Source organism: Erpetoichthys calabaricus, chromosome 1 (genome assembly GCF_900747795.2).
Source record: "Erpetoichthys calabaricus chromosome 1, fErpCal1.3, whole genome shotgun sequence".
NCBI lineage: Eukaryota > Metazoa > Chordata > Cladistia > Polypteriformes > Polypteridae > Erpetoichthys > Erpetoichthys calabaricus.
The window spans coordinates 346,109,926-346,126,479 of record NC_041394.2 but is presented as its reverse complement, the minus strand read 5'-3'; the positions used below and the strand labels follow the sequence as shown (position 1 = coordinate 346,126,479).

The 16,554-nt window shown below is 39.8% G+C and overlaps 2 protein-coding genes across 2 annotated transcripts in view; one reads left to right on the top strand and one right to left on the bottom strand.

Moving 5' to 3' along the window:
- Window positions 1-13,260, bottom strand: part of LOC114669265 (zinc finger protein 721-like) — a 235,882-nt gene extending 222,622 nt beyond the window's left edge. The window contains 2 exon segments of the mRNA XM_051932216.1: window positions 10,650-11,503; window positions 12,666-13,260. Coding sequence (XP_051788176.1) covers window positions 10,650-11,503; window positions 12,666-13,092 — 1,281 coding nt within the window. The 5' untranslated portion in view covers window positions 13,093-13,260.
- Window positions 1-16,554, top strand: part of LOC114668567 (zinc finger protein 883-like) — a 249,222-nt gene that overhangs the window by 171,636 nt on the left and 61,032 nt on the right.

The following is a 16,554-nucleotide window of genomic DNA, read 5'->3' as shown; positions in this document are numbered from 1 at the left end:
CACCAAAGCAGCTGAAACTCATTATCAAGCCCCTCTGCTACTTAACTGACCAGATCAATAGCCCACATGTTTCATTGACTTAATGCTATACTCGGATTAATAAGTGGTGCTTTAATTTTTTTTTGAGCAGTGTATATATATATATATATATATATATATATATATATATATATATATATATATATATATATATATATGGTTGAAATAGTTTACTGTCAGATAAATGCAAAGAGTACACGACACGTGTTTCGCCCTCATTCGCCGTGAATGTAATTACCCCGATCTACATGCTGTCAAATAAACGAACCACACGCCGTGGCGCAACGTTAGGGGCATCGCCTCTGACACTGACGTCCGAGGTTCGATTCCCGAGAGGGAGTGCAGTGGAGTGTGTACACCTGATGAGCCCAGAATGAGGGCGAAACACGCGTCGTGTACTCTTTGCATTTATTTGACAGTAAACTATTTCAACCATTCTATGATCTGCTCCTCACAAACTGAGGACACCGTGGCGGATGTTAGCAGATTGCTGGCCAACTACAAGCGTTACCTGGTAGGTAACCACCCATACAATCAGATTGTGACACAGACTACGAATGCCGTGAATATATATATATATATAAGTATATATCCATCCATCCATTATCCAACCAGCTGAATCCGAACACAGGGTCACCTGGAGCCAATCCCAGCCAACACAGGGCACAAGGCAGAAACCAATCCCAGGCAGGGTGCCACCCACCACAGGACACACACAAACACACCCACACACCAAGCACACACTAGGGCCAATTTAGAATAGCCAATCCACCTAACCTGCATGTCTTTGGACTGTGGGAGGAAATCGGAGTGCCCGGAGGAAACCCACGCAGTCACGGGGAGAACATGCAAACTCCACGCAGGGAGGACCCGGGAAGTGAACCCAGGTCCCCAGGTCTCCCAACTGCGAGGCAGCAGTGCTACCCACTGCGCCACCGTGCTGCCCTATACACACATATATATATATATATATATATATATATATATATCCTATAGAAAACTATATTGATGTAAACCTGTGACAAATGAGAATAAAAAAAAAAGCCTTACCAGAAATATCATTGCCAAAATAAATTCCCAGCTGTTCAGATTGAATAATTTAATGGTTAACACTTGACAGACTCAGTATAGTGAGTGCTAAAATGACCAGTAAAGTGGAGTTGTTTACAGCTGTACAGGTTGTTATGTCAGGGCCATACTGGAGTATACAGACTCTGTGCTATTAATATTCTGTTTGCTTGTGTAGTCATAAAGGATGATGCCCAGCTGAACTATCTGCCATCTCTATCTTGTTACCAGTCGTGATGCTGATGCCCATCAGTGCCTGCTGTACAGTTGGACTCCTGACCTCCTCCAGTCTCAGAGACATTAAAGACAGGCTGATGTGTTTAGCACACCACTAGGACCTGATGGAGTCAAATGGAGGATAAATGAGATATGAACTACAAACAAACATCTGTCAAGTTTCAATCTCTAAATGTAACTGATGCATAAGTAATATGTATTATCTATATATATAAAGGAGAGTTGGGATCCGTGTGGCTGCGTTTGTGTGTTTGTGGAAGGATGGAGAGTTAAGGCGGGTGTTGGAGTCACGTGATCATCTCCCCCTCCCATTCACCTCATTTCATTCACTTCATTTCGCTCCGAGCTGACCTCCACAGTTGACGCGGTTAGTCCTTTCTCCTTTACTGATTTACTGTTTAGTAGATGCGGTACTTACTGAATAGTATTTTTTCCTTTAGTGTTTCTTAGTGTTTAGTAGACGCGGTGTGCCGGTGTTCCCGGCGGTGTTGCAGTTTAGTGTTACTTTCTACTTCGTTTTTGTACTTTAGTGTTTAATAATAAATAATGATAATTCATTACATTTATATAGCGCTTTTCTCAGTACTCAAAGTGCTAAAATAGTGAATGATACTTAGCTGATAGCAATGCAGAAGCAGCACAGCACAACGCAGCCGGTAGGACAGGCGGGTGTGGTAGCGTAGGTGAGCGGCGATAGCAATCAGCAGAAAGAGGAGGAAGCAGGATTTGGATGTTCCAATACACAACTATAAACAGCAACGCTTGGTAATTTCAGGCGTGATCGCCCCGGAGCCATAAGCCAGGTTAGTATGAACATCAGATCAGTTACGAATCGTAAAGTACTGTAAGATGAAATGGGAGCAGATCATCATGCTTTGTTTCCTTACAAACCTCCCATAGTTTATGAAAACACACAGCAACAATTAAATCATACAGATTCTGGTGTATTCTCAATTGCATTTGCTGTGTGTATTTCTTTAGGTATTGACCCAAGTGATCAAGTTTTTACTATTTCTTCAATGCAAAATCACTTACAAATAATTTTTGTTACTCGACAATTGCTTCCATTCCCTGTCGAAAGTAGCCGACGGGCGACACCAGTTACAAGTATTCAGTGCGTTCAAAGACCTGTAAGAAGTACGGCCACTAACACAGTCACTCATAAAAGGGGAGACGACTCGGTGCAGGAAATGGGTATTGAAACTACCTTGGAAGACGTGCAATCAACGAGGCGATTAAACGGATCTCAAGAGACATCTTCTAGGTTGGAAAAAAAGCGCTTGGCTGCCAAAACCATATATATATACATATATATTTATATACATCTATATACATCTATATATATATATATATATATATATATATATATATATACATCTAAACTGAGGGCACCGTGGCGGATGTTAGCAGATTGCTGGCCAACCACAAGCGTTACCTGGTAGGTAACCACCCATACAATCACATTGTGACACAGACTACGAATGCCGTGAATGTAATTACCCCGATCTACATGCTGTCAAATAAACGAACCACACGCCGTGGCGCAACGTTAGGGGCATCGCCTCTGACGCTGACGTCCGAAGTTCGATTCCCGAGAGGGAGTGCAGTGGAGTGTGTACACCTGATGAGCCCAGAATGAGGGCGAAACACGCGTCGTGTACTCTTTGCATTTATTTGACAGTAAACTATTTCAACCATTCTATGATCTGCTCCTCACAAACTGAGGGCACAGTGGCGGATGTTAGCAGATTGCTGGCCAACCACAAGCGTTACCTGGTAGGTAACCACCCATACAATCAGATTGTGACACAGACTACGAATGCCGTGAAAAATATAAATAAAAATGTAAATGTTCGTTTGTTCAAAACCTTTAATCTCCGAAAGTTCTTCACCGATTGCTTTGAAATTTTGACACAACGTTGCATTCGAATACGTGTTTTTATATACATATTATATAGATGTCACACCTGTGACAGGTAAAAACATGCTTTTTTTGAAAACATAGCGCCATCTATTGGATGTAAAAGCAACACACGCTATACTAAATATTTTACGATTCTATTTCAATGTTTCGATCAAAAAGAAGTGATAGGAATGCGGTCATACATATCGATGAAATCGCACAGTATTAGCCTGGAAGATACATAAGCAGCAGTGAAGCTGTATGGCGAAGTCTTTCATTTCCCATACATGAACGAAGTCCAGATGTTGTTCACTTAGCAGTACATCTAGAAAATGGACAACGCGTTTATTTCACAGCTGCAAATGTGCAACAGATAGCTCTGAATCCACCGACTACAACGTTAACTGCTTTCTTTACGTTATGTCAAAATGACGCTTTTGCGAAAACACTGCAGTATTCAGAAGTGCCTACGTATTACACATGGAATGAGAGTAGAAAATCATTTGAACAACGCAAACGAGGAGAGCGAGTCAACGGACAACCTGGCATATTCAAAGAAACTACGATAGGCAGACTGTACATCATGTATCCCAATCAAGATGAATGCTTCTTTGTTCACATGCTGTTCGTAAGCGTGCCCGGTCCAACGTCTTTCCAGCAATTGAGAATTGTCAACGGCGTTACACATGGCACTTTCCGAAGTACTTGTCAAGCTCTGAATTTATTGGAGAACGACTGACACTGGGACGTATACATTAATGACGCGTGCAACACGTCACATCCAAATCAAATTCGTGCATTGTTTGCAATCATATTGACCGCCTGCTCTCCATCCTCTCCAACACAGTTATGGGAGAAATATAAATCGCACATGGCTGAAGATATTTTCCGTCGAATACGCGAGTAAAATTCAAATATAAACATGGATTTCACAGCAGACATCTACAACTAAGCGTTGTTAATGATTGAAGATTTGTGCTTAGAAATCACGAACAAAGTTCTCAATCAATTGGGAATGCCATCACCGAATCGATCTGCTGCTGCTTCGTTCGATGTAGAATTGTGTCGTGAACAAAATTACAACACAGGTGATCTTTTGTCGTACGTGCATTCAAATATTCCTAAGCTAACGCTTCAGCAAAAAGGCATTTACGATCAAATAACGCAAACTGTCAATAACGGGGTTGGAGAAATCTGGAAATTGGGAACAGAAAGGTGCCGGTTGATCAGACCTCAGGACGAATTTCATTGCCTCATAACTTCTGCAATTTAGTGACATCAAAAGAAGAATTGGTTCATAAAGTATTTCCCAATATTCAAACCAATTATAAGAATCACAATTGGCTGAGTGAACAAGCTATTCTTGCGGACAAAAACAAAGACGTCTACGAACTTAACAATATTATTCAGTCTAACATTCTGCACAGACAATGGAACAACAAAAAATATTGTATACCCACAAGCATTGTGAAATTAAGTATATTAGAAACGTGCGCTTTCTCTTTTCTTTCTTTTCCATTTAACCAGACTGAGCCACACCAACGTGTGGCCGGGTACAGCTATAATATATTATACACATATATATATATATATATATATATATACATACACATATATATATATACATACATATATATATATATATATATTACACATATATATATATATATATATATATATATATATTACACATATATATATACATATGTATACAGTAATCCCTCACTTATCGCGGGAGATAGATTCCAAGGCCGACCGCGATAACTGAATTTCCGCGAAGTAGGGACACCATATTTATTTAATTAATTAACGTGTATTTGGACGTTTTTAAACAATCCCTGTATTGTTTACAACCCACCCTTTACTCTATTAATAACTGGGACAACTGCTAAGCAATATGAAATAGATAAGTTTACACTTACTGTATAGCGAAGTACACGTAGCTATATATGACGTGATGATGGTGATGAATATGCTGCGCAGTAAAAATGATGACGATTGAAGGTGATAATCCCCTGAATGCAGTAGCAAGAGCACGTTAATGTTGAATGAGTGAGATGAGACTTCCTGGTTAATGCAGCACTCCGTCGCTGAGCCAATCAGCAGCACACAGGAACTTAACTGCGTGCTCTGATTGGGTAGCTTCTCAGCCATCCGCCAATAGCATCTCTTGTATGAAATCAACTGGGCAAACCAACTGAGGAAGCAAATACCAGAAGTAAAAAGACGCATTGTCTGCAGAAACCCGGGAAGCAGCGAAAAATCCACGTTATATATTTAGATATGCTTACATATAAAATCCGCGAAGTCGTGAATCCGCGAAAAGTGAACCGCGAAGTAGCGAGGGATTACTGTATATATATATTACACATTATATACACACACACACACATACTGTATATACATCTATACTAATAAAAGGCAAAGCCCTCACTGACTCACTCATCACTAACTCTCCAACTTCCCGTGTAGGTAGAAGGCTGAAATTTGGCAGGCTCATTCCTTACAGCTTACTTACAAAAGTTAAGCAGGTTACATTTCGAAATTCTACACGTAACGGTCATAACGGTCAACAACATCCGCCATGTTAAACTTTCTTATTTATGGCCCCATCTTCACAAAATTTGGTAGGCGGCTTCACTGCGCTAACCGAAACTGATGTACGCATTTATTTCGGTGGTATGACACCACTGTCAGCCGCCATATTGAACTTTCCAATGGTCTTTGTTACTTAATGGGCCCATCTTCAAGAAATTTGGTACGCGGGTTCCCAACGCTAACTGAATCCTACTTACGTACATATATACGTCCATAGCCTGTAGCTCGGTCCACACTCTGAATCCTCCAGGCACTCCTGAGCATAATCTAATTTTGAAGGTTGTGGCACCAATAATGTTACTGAGAAACTTACAGCCACCAAAACTTTGTAATGGCACGAGACTTCAGGTCACATGCTTGCAAAAGAACCTAATTGAGGCAACTATTTTTATTGGCGGTGGCTCAGGAGAGAGAGTTTTTATTCCTTGCATCCCCGTTATACCCTCTGATCTCCCATTTCAATTCAAACGCCTCCAATTTCCAGTAAGGCTCTGCTTCGCAATGACAATTAATAAGTCTCAGGGACAGACCCTACAAAAGGTTGCCATTGATTTGAGGCAAGATTGCTTTTCACATGGCCAACTATACGTTGCATGCTCAAGAGTAAGCTCAGCGCACAGCTTGGTCATATTACAACCGGAGGGACAATACAAAAGAGATCCTTAACAAATAATTATTGGTACATTTTCCCTCAGTTTATTACTTAAAATTTTAAAGCAGTACTTCGCCGCTGTGAAGTGCGGGTATTTTGCTAGTATATATATATATACACACACACACATACACTTCCTCATAGTTCATGAAGCATGTAATATGATGTGAAGACAGGATTCATCACAAATGAATGAAAGGGTGAGGCAGGTTTTCAATTAAAAGCACACTCCCACTTGAACAGGCTTCACATTGATGAACTACTATGAATTTCTGGAAGTACCTACTTCACTATATTTTAGCAAAACATCCACATGATTGGACGTTAGGAGCATAAAACTGGATACCGGACAGTGACATGTGGAGTATTGTGAGATTTTTTCAGTTCATACTTCAATATTACTTATGGCTCTTCAGCATTGGCCCCTTGCTGCCACCCTTGAAGCACCTTGTCGTAATAAATCTCCATGAACACAACATTACTTGGTTTTCTTAGACAACACTAGAAAATGTACATGGAATAAGCAACAGATAAACTATAACGATAAATAACTATCATTTTTAAAGTGCAGTATATCTTTAAAACCAGATCATAACTCACCTTAGTTTTGTGTGCATTTATCATGAATTCTTGTTTAATATATAAAATAACCCAGTGTGCTCTTTTTTATGAAGGTTCTTTATTTAATAAGAAGTAGACTAAAGTATTGTCTAGGGGTATTTCTTGCCCATCGGCTTCACCCAGTTTTCCACAACTATGGCAGCAGCACAAATGTGCCCCCTTGTGTTCCAGCAGGACTTGGATTGGGCAGGAAAGCAACCCTTAACACATTGCTGACTGGTAATGTCAGTAAACACAAGGTTGTTTCAATAAGATAAGGTAGAAAAAAAAAAAAGTTTGTGATTAAACGGTATATGTTTATTTTGTAGAGAAATCAGACATATGGAACCCAAGGGGTTAAACAAATAAAATGAAACAACCTGTTTTTTTTTTGTTTTGTTTTTAAATTAATGTTCCATACAGCAATGTTTGCTTCAGGTGGTTTACCTTGAGAAGATACAGAACTTGCAGTCTTTTCGTGTGAAGTCTAGAACGCCATTACCAGTGGCAGGCCTAACAATGATGTCAAATTCAGTGCTTTCAAACATTATCTTTTATACAAGACCTCAGTGATGTCATTCTTTTGTAAGATTACTTGTAAACATCACGGCCCAGAGAGTGATGTCAGTTACTAAAAGCAAGTGTTGCATTAGCTAAAATCAGTAAACTTGTCAGTGCTCCTGTTACTTGTCAGTAAGACCACTCTGATCATTCATTAGAACAATCAAGATGAGAAGAGGTCATTCAGCCCAACACAGCTTTCCAGTTCTATCCACAGAATTCTTCTAAAATAAGTTAAGTTTTCGAGGTCCCTAAAGTCCTACTCTTACTCATATGTAGCTAAATGCAGTGACATGTTGGATAAAAGGCCCCAATCACTTCTATACATTCAGATTAAAAATAAATGATAAAAACAAAATTGTATTATATAGGTTGGCAGTATTTTGGCTCAGTTGGCCATATTCTACAATACTGAGATCAAAGTTCTTTTGTATTCACTCATGTCTTTTCACCTGCTAACCTAAAAATGATAGCCTACCAAACTACAAAGAAGCAGAGCTAGGACTGGCTACACCAGCACCACGCTAGAAATGTCCCACTAATTCATGTCACTGATGAGACATTCTCCCGTGTCATTGATCGTCTAAACAGCATTTAAGGAACAAACAAAAAAGTATGGTGAGAATTCTATTAAGAAGAGCAAGAGTAAAACTCTCACCGCCCATTATCAAGAAACAGGCCCATGGTCCTGGTTAGCTGAACAGAAATACTGGAGTGCCAAACCATACAATGGAGAGGCAGGGATGGGGGGATTGGATAGTTCAGATTTTTCATTGACATATCCTGATACAGAGATGTTAGACGCTTTAACCAAAAGTGAGGTAGTGTATCTAGACCAGGTGTCTTCCCATAAGCACCAGTTTGATATGAGTTTGGTTTCTAGTTCATAGGCTGCTACCTCACACCATTCAGTTCCTTTCATCTGCTGTTTTCTGCTCATGTCCGTAGTTCGTTTGTCCACGTTACTTTATTGTTTTTGAGCATCTTCATGTATTTTTCTCACAAATGTTTGTGCCTCAGTTTGTCATGTGGTGAGTTTACATTCAGGGAATCCCTACTTTACATTCTTTAGAAGTTTTCCAGATCGTCTTGTAGTAGTCTGTTCCAGGTTTTCTTTGTGTTTATTTATAAGCTAAATTTTGGCATCTGGCAGCATTATGAGGGGCTGTTTGACATGGTAAGTGCTCATGTATTAATATACCATTCACTCACTTCACACATGCTGTGATTAAGGCCACCAAATAACATAGAATCTTTATTCTGTTCTACAGTTCATTTGTTGAGGATTCCTTGCCTTTATTTTCTTCAGGGTTGTTACTTTAGAAGAGATGAATTTTACTGAACAACAGTGGACCCCATGGCAGGTTGCAAAGACCATCATATTTTATACAACTGGCTTGGCTTTCACTAATTTGCAACCTTTTCCAACTTACTTGTAGTATTCAGTCCAGCACAGTTTATTGTTATTGATAATCATTTCTCTCTTCTTATCAATTTCTGAATATTTTTCCATTGATTCATTCTGGGATCTCTTCGCAAATTTATTGGGTGACTTTGTCCTTTTATGAATGTGTCATTTCTGCTTTGATGTGTTCTCTCATGTTGGTTTACACTTTTTCCTATCTGAATGAGTCTCATTTTTTTCCTTCTTGAAACACTGGGGTGATCCTTCCTTGTGATTCTGGGCAATTTCTGTTGAATGTAAACTTTGTTGTTACTTTCAATCTGCTGTTCCTCTGTCCCTTCCTTTACTTCTCACTTTACTGTTAGCATTTCAATTATTGAGAATCGGTTGCTTTGAGGACATTTCACATCTGGCTAAAATTTCTCTGGTTGATCCTGTTCATACTTGAGTGTTTATTTCTGATTTTTCAAAATGTACGTTTCATCTTTTTATGTAATGTCACTGCTGATACTTTCACATTAGCATAAATGTTGGATTTCTTTCCTTTATTATTTCTTCTTTTGCTGTTTGATGCAACTATATAATTTCTCTTCATTAATTGGTTTTCTTTCCTGAAGTATTCCACTGAAACATAAATTTGCATCAGCTTTCTTATCTAATTTGGACATTTAAATTATATTTCGGTACTGCATTTGGCACAAGCCTTCCAGGATACTTCTCAGTTGAGAACCCGGGACCGGATGTGTAGAATTTGCAGTTCATGGTCTTTTCTTTATCTTCAGTTGATCACTTGACTCTGTTTAGTACACTTGTGTGGTTTTGTCTGTTCTTTTGTGGTGGGTCAATTGTGATTTCTATTATGGCTCTAAATATTGGACTTTTTTGAATATGGCTTCTCTCTGGGTTAATTTCTCCAAATTGCCTTGGTGTGCTTACTATCAAAACAGGAACGAACCCCACCCTTTAGTCAAGGTAGTCTAAGCTTTTTTTAATTTCCTTAATTTTGCAACAAGGACTCAGCATCACACCTGTATTGTTCTTAACAACATGTATTTTCTGCAACTCATATGGAGTTACGGTAAATGGTAGGGTGTCAAGATGGGACTGAAGGTTTCTGTTTATTAGCCCTATTGATCCCAGCAGAACAACTTCATTTTTGGCATATCTCAGATTGCATTTCCTGATACTTCATTATTATTTTTAGCCTCTTTGTTATCAGAGCTGAGTGATCATTAGGCACTGATACCTCTATGATCCACGCCTTATATGTCTGTTTCTCCTTAACAACCAATGTTGTTCTACGCTGCAGTCTGCTAAGGAAGCAGCTTGAGCTCAAAAGAAGCAGAATACCTGAAGAAACATATCAGGAAAGCCTGCTCCATAGTCCCAGTGTCTCTCTCTTCCTGTTAAATTGTATTTGTTTTACAGAGTTTCCAGTGAATTAGGCTGGCCGATTTGTTGTGTCTTGAAGCGTATAATTTTTCAGCCTTCAGTACCTCACCCCCAGCAACAAGATGCATGACTATTTTTAGCACTTATCAGTTATGCAATTTTTCTGTTGATGTCTTGAAACGCCTATTTCCTCAATCTGCTGTCTCTCTTGTGTGAATTCGTTGGTGCCGCCGAAGAGTGCTTTGATGCGAAAACTGCTTGCCGCATTCAGAACAGCAATAAGGCTTTTCTCCCGTGTGAACTCTTTCATGGCTCTGAAGATGGTTCTTTTTCGAAAACCACTTCCCACATTCAGAACAGCAATAAGGCTTTTCTCCCTTATGAATTCTTTGGTGGATCCGAAGATATCTCTTTCTTGAAAACTGCTTGCCACATTCAGAACAGCAAAAAGGCTTTTCTCCCGTGTGAATTCTTTGGTGGCTATGCAGATTCTTCTTTTCTGAAAACCACTTGCCACATTCAGAACAGCAATAAGGCTTCTCTCCTGTGTGAATTCTTTGGTGGTGCAGAAGATGGTTCTTTTTTAAAAACTGCTTGCCACATTCAAAACAGCAATAAGGCTTTTCTCCCGTGTGAATTCCTTGGTGGCTCTGAAGATAGAACTCTTGTGAAAACTGCTTGCCACATTCAAAACAGCAATAAGGTTTCTCTCCTGTGTGAATTGTTTGGTGTCTCTGAAGATTGCTCCTTTTTGAAAACTGCTTGCCACATTCAGGACAGCAATAAGGCTTTTCTCCTGTGTGAATTCTTTCGTGGCTCTGAAGATACCTCTTTTGCGAAAACCACTTACCACATTCAGGACAGCAATGAGGCTTCTCTTCCGTGTGAATGGTTCGGTGGCCCTGAAGCCTGCGCTTTTCTGAAAACCACTTACCACATTCAGGACAGCAATAAGGTTTCTCTCCCATGTGAATTCTTTTGTGCCTCGAAAGGTTACTCTTGCTTGATAATTGTTTGCCACATTCAGAACAGCAGTGAGGTTTGTCTCCTGTATGAAGTTTAAAAGAAGAAAAATAAATAAATGAAAACCAGATTCTTAATCCACTTCCATATTATCCGCATTAAGTCACACAACATTAAATAAATACTGGATGAAATTATGAACAACCTTTTTATAAGTATAAGCAACTTTAAAACTTAAGTTGCAACAGAAAAGCCATTTAACTTGATAATTTTCCCCTTCTGTAGTACGACTCAGCACACAAGCACAACCACTGGACACAAGAAGAAGAAATAAGTAAATACTCAGGATGCGGTTGATGGTAGACATCTTGGGTGTAAAACTAGACTGCTCCAGTCGCTGGTAGGTGACCAAGTGATCACAGATCCTATTGAGTACAACCCTAGCAAGGACCTTACCCGGCACCGAAAGTAGTTTTATCCCCCTGTAGTTGCCGCAATCCATGCAATCACCCTTCCCTTTCCAGATTGGGAAGACAAGTCCTGTTTCCAGTCAGCTGGGATAATGCCCGTCTCCCAAATGGAAACAAAGAGAATAGCCTTACCACCAGCCTGCAGAAGTTCACCCCATATACCACGGATCTCTGCAGCTGTCCCTCCCCTCAACTGGTTCAACACCTGTGCAATATCAGCGAGACTGGGTGGTTCACAGCTAATTGGAGGATCAGCCTCAAGAACCATGGATCCAGAGATATTGAACATCCTAGCCTGAGGATCAGCTCTGAACAGCTGCTCAAAGCAGCCAGCCCAGCAGGTCACAACTGGTGTGTCATCCGTGAGTCCCACAAACTACTTCCAAAGAATAGACAGCAGTTTGTGGGACTCAAATACTGTGTCTGTGATATGGATGTGAGATATGTCCTCTTTGTAGCCTGGAGACGAAAACTACACCCAGTACTCCAGATGAGGCCTCACCAGTGTCTAATAAAGCTCAAGCATAAATGCCATGCACTGCCGTCCTATTTTTGTACAGCACTCTTTATCAAGTTCAGGATTACAGTGAGTGCACAAATGTACAACTGCAATGCCAGAAAATTACTAAACTTTGCAACATAGAAGTACATTAAACATACTGTAAACCATATCAATTTCAATCCATTTCTAAGTTTCTCACAAAAAGCTCAAGACCACCCTTTTAGGCTCATAACTCTCGTCCCTGAAGCTTACACATGCTTTTACTTCTCACTTACTCTGCATAAATGTCTTTGTAGATGATGGCCCATCTTCCTGAATTATAACAGATGAAACTTCCTCAGTCCTCTTTGTGTCAGAATGTAACGTTTCAGAGCTCACATTGATAAGCAGCTCTGGTGATGAACAACGTCTGCTCTGAGAAGAGTCAAAGTCAGTCTTCACTCCATCTTGACACCCATAATGAAGTCTGTCTTCCTTGACACTCTCCATTCTTTTATTTTTGTGCATCTCTGTGCTGGCAGACTTCTCTTCACCCTGTTCTTTAATGCCCACTGACCCCAGTTCACTGTCCTCATCCTTAATGCCCAGACACTCCTGTTTAGGGTGGACACACTCCCATTCACAGTCCTCCTCCTTAATATGTGGAGTCCTTTTCTCCATGATATTGTAGTCAGCCTTACATTCCTTCTTTCTCACGTCCATCAAGGCGTTACAGTAAAAGGCAGCTTTTTCACTCTCTCTGTGGAAAGAAGAATTGATTCTAACAAAACTGCAGCCTTTAGATCTAAAGACATTTATATAAAATTTTACAACATCCTTTCAGATAAGGTTTATATAAACTAAGACAGTAGATAAAATGTTCACTGTAAGTCATTATTCTTTATATAAAATTAGCAGGTGTGAAACAAACTTAGTAGGGATGCACCGATACCACTTTTTTGGAAAACGAGTACGAGTACGAGTACTTGCATTTCAGTACTCGCCGATACCGAGTACTTGCCGATACCGAGTACTTAATAAAAACATGATTTAAATTTACAGGTAACAGCTTTAGTCATATAATTTAACAAAAAAAACAAGAAACTCTCGTCTATCCACTGGGAGGTTAGGCTAATTAGCGACACAGGGCTAACACTGCTTGTCCAAATATCCGTGGTGAAACTAAACGCAGAGGAGGCTTGCAGTAGGCTATGGATATGTTTTTTCACGGAGTCGTGTAGTTTAGGCAGCTCCGTGTCAGTCATGTAGCGGCGGCTTGGGATATCATATCTGGGCTCCAGAACATGGAGGAGACGCAGGAATCCCACATTTTCTACCTCCGAGAGTGGCTGGTCACTCAATGCAATGTACTCGATAACTGCCTGTGTTATTTTCACAGCACGTGGATTGTCTCTGGACATTTTCTCTCGTCTTGCAAGAGTTTGCTGCAGTGTGGGTTGTGTTGGTTTAGAAGCGTGGGTAAACTCTTTGTACTCGTTGTCGTGTTGGGATTTTAGGTGCTTGATTAAATTACTTGTGTTAAATGCGCTACCTTTTGAGCCTCCTCTGGACAATTTCGCTGAGCACAATTTGCAGTCCGCCTTTGTTTTGTCGTCTTCATTCACTTTGAAATAGTTCCACACGGCTGACATGTCTTGCCTCACCTTGCCTTCTCCCCGCTCTGAGCTGCAGCCGGGGCCTGGGGGCGGGCACTCGGTGCCTGTGATTAACCCCTTACACGCCGCTCAAACATAGACATTTCTCAGACCGTGGTATCGGTCCCTGGTATCGGGGGACTTTTAACGAGTACGAGTACTTTAGAAAATGTGGTATCGAGGCCGATACCAGATACCCGTTTCGGTATCGGTGCATCCCTAAAACTTAGGAGTGGACTGAAGGTTCAAACTGGAAGAAGACAACCATCTCCCACAGTTTGGGCTCAGCAGTTTTTATTACTTGGATCAGACAGGTTTGCTAGCTTTGGCTGATGTGTAATTTATGTTGCTTGCCTTAGATTTTCAGTTGTAAGTTAGACAAAAACCTTTGCCTACTAACTGTCTAACACAAATTACTAAAAAAAAAAAAAAAAAGTCAATATTTAATACGCTTTGTTTTGTTGAATGGTGGACTTCACCTTTGACAAGTAAACAGCCCTTTGACCCGACATCCCTGGATATCCATCAATCCTGGAAATGGCACTAATAGTATTTAAAGGAAAAGCACATAATGTACTTTAAGTTAAACTAATACACCGATTTTCAGTAGCAACTTACTGGAAGTAAAGCACAGCTATCCTTTGTTATGTCAATATAAGCTGTTAAAGAAAACATCTGATAGCAAACTTTCAGATAGAGGAAACTTCCATTATAGTATTTTCTATCCTATAACAATATAAGAAGGAGAAGAATGCATTCCCAGCACATCCAAACTCCCCCAAACTCAATAAAACTGTTTTAGTCACTTATAGAACAGTCCACCAGTGATTTCTTCCCAATTCGATTATTTAACACTCATTAACGTGTCTGCCTGTGTGCAGTACACAAGGAAATTGAACAATGCTATATGGTACTGGATAACAATTAATGTTTTCCTTCTACATGGGAAGAAAATGCACTTCAAATAAACAATTTACAAACTTCATGCATGCAAGTGACAATACCAATCAATACACAGCTTTATGCACTTTGTGGCATTTCATGTGCACACATGATAAAAAGAGGCAAAGTATACACTACAGTCAACTCAAGATCAAACATGAAGTAGGATTTTTTTTTCCTTTTAAAAGAGTTTCTTCCCAATATGGCGAAGGGATTTGTCGCAATTTTAAATGAACTTGAAATTAATCTCCCTTGAATCATCGTAATAACTTTACCAAATATTGATACTTGTGCTGAGCTGTAAGACAACAAAGCTATTGAGCTCAAAAACCCATGCCACACCACCATGATGATTTCAAATGATGATATGACCATTTAAGACATCGAACAGCCCTAATTTCTACCTTTTTCACATGTAAACAGTAAGCATCAAAGGACTTTAACAAATCAAATGGGTAGAGGACATTTTGAACAAATTAAAATGTGTACTTCTTTAAGCCAATAGGTTACTTGCACTGCTTCTCACATACAACTACATAAGGGTTTAACACCACTGATAGAGCCTGCCAGATGTATCCCATGAGTAATCAGGTATGTAGTTAATGAACTGAGCAGCAGGCATTTGACTGAGCTGTTCAACACAAACATTAAGGGTCTGGGGGATCCGGACTCACTGAACAGTCTTACTGCAGTCATTTATTTTTTTAAATGACTTCATAATAATAAAACAAATCTGTTTCTGAATATTTCCTCCATAAAACAGAAAAAACTAAAATATACACTCACCAGTCACTTTATGAGGTAAACCTGTTCAACTGCTTAACAACGTAAATATCTAATCAGCCAATCACCTGTCAGCAACTCAATGCATTCAGGTAGGTAGACATTGTGAAGACGACCTGCTGAAGTTCAAACCGGGCATCAGAATGCGGACAAAAGGGGATTTAAGTCAATTTGAATGTGGCATGTTTGCTGGTGCCAGACATGCTGGTCTGACTATTTCAGAAACTGCTGATCAACTGGGATTTTCATGCATAATCATCTCTAGTTTTTACAGAGAATGGAGAAAAAAAAAAAAAGGGAAAATATCCACTAAGGAGCAGTTCTCTAGGCGAAAATGCCTGGTTGATGCCAGAGGTCACAGAAGAATGGCCAGACTTGTTTGATCTGATAAAAAGGCAACAGTAAGTAAAATAAGCACTCGTTACAACCGAGAAATGCAGAAGAGCATCTCTGAATGTACAACACGTCAAACCTTGAAGCAGATGGGCAACAGCAGCAGGAGAGCACACTGGGTGCCACTCCTGTCACCTAAGAACATGCAACAGAGTCTACAGTTCACACAGGCTCACCAAAATTGGACAATAGAGGACTACAAAAAACAACGCTTGGTCTGAGGAGTCTCGATTACTGCTGCAACATTCTGATGACAGATTCAGAATTTGGCTTCAACAGCAACAGCATTTATTTATATAGCACATTTTCATACAAATAATGTAGCCCAAAGTGCTTTACATAATGAAGAAAAGAGAAAAATAAGTAAAAATTAAAATAAGACAACACTAATTAACATAGAATTAGAGTAAGG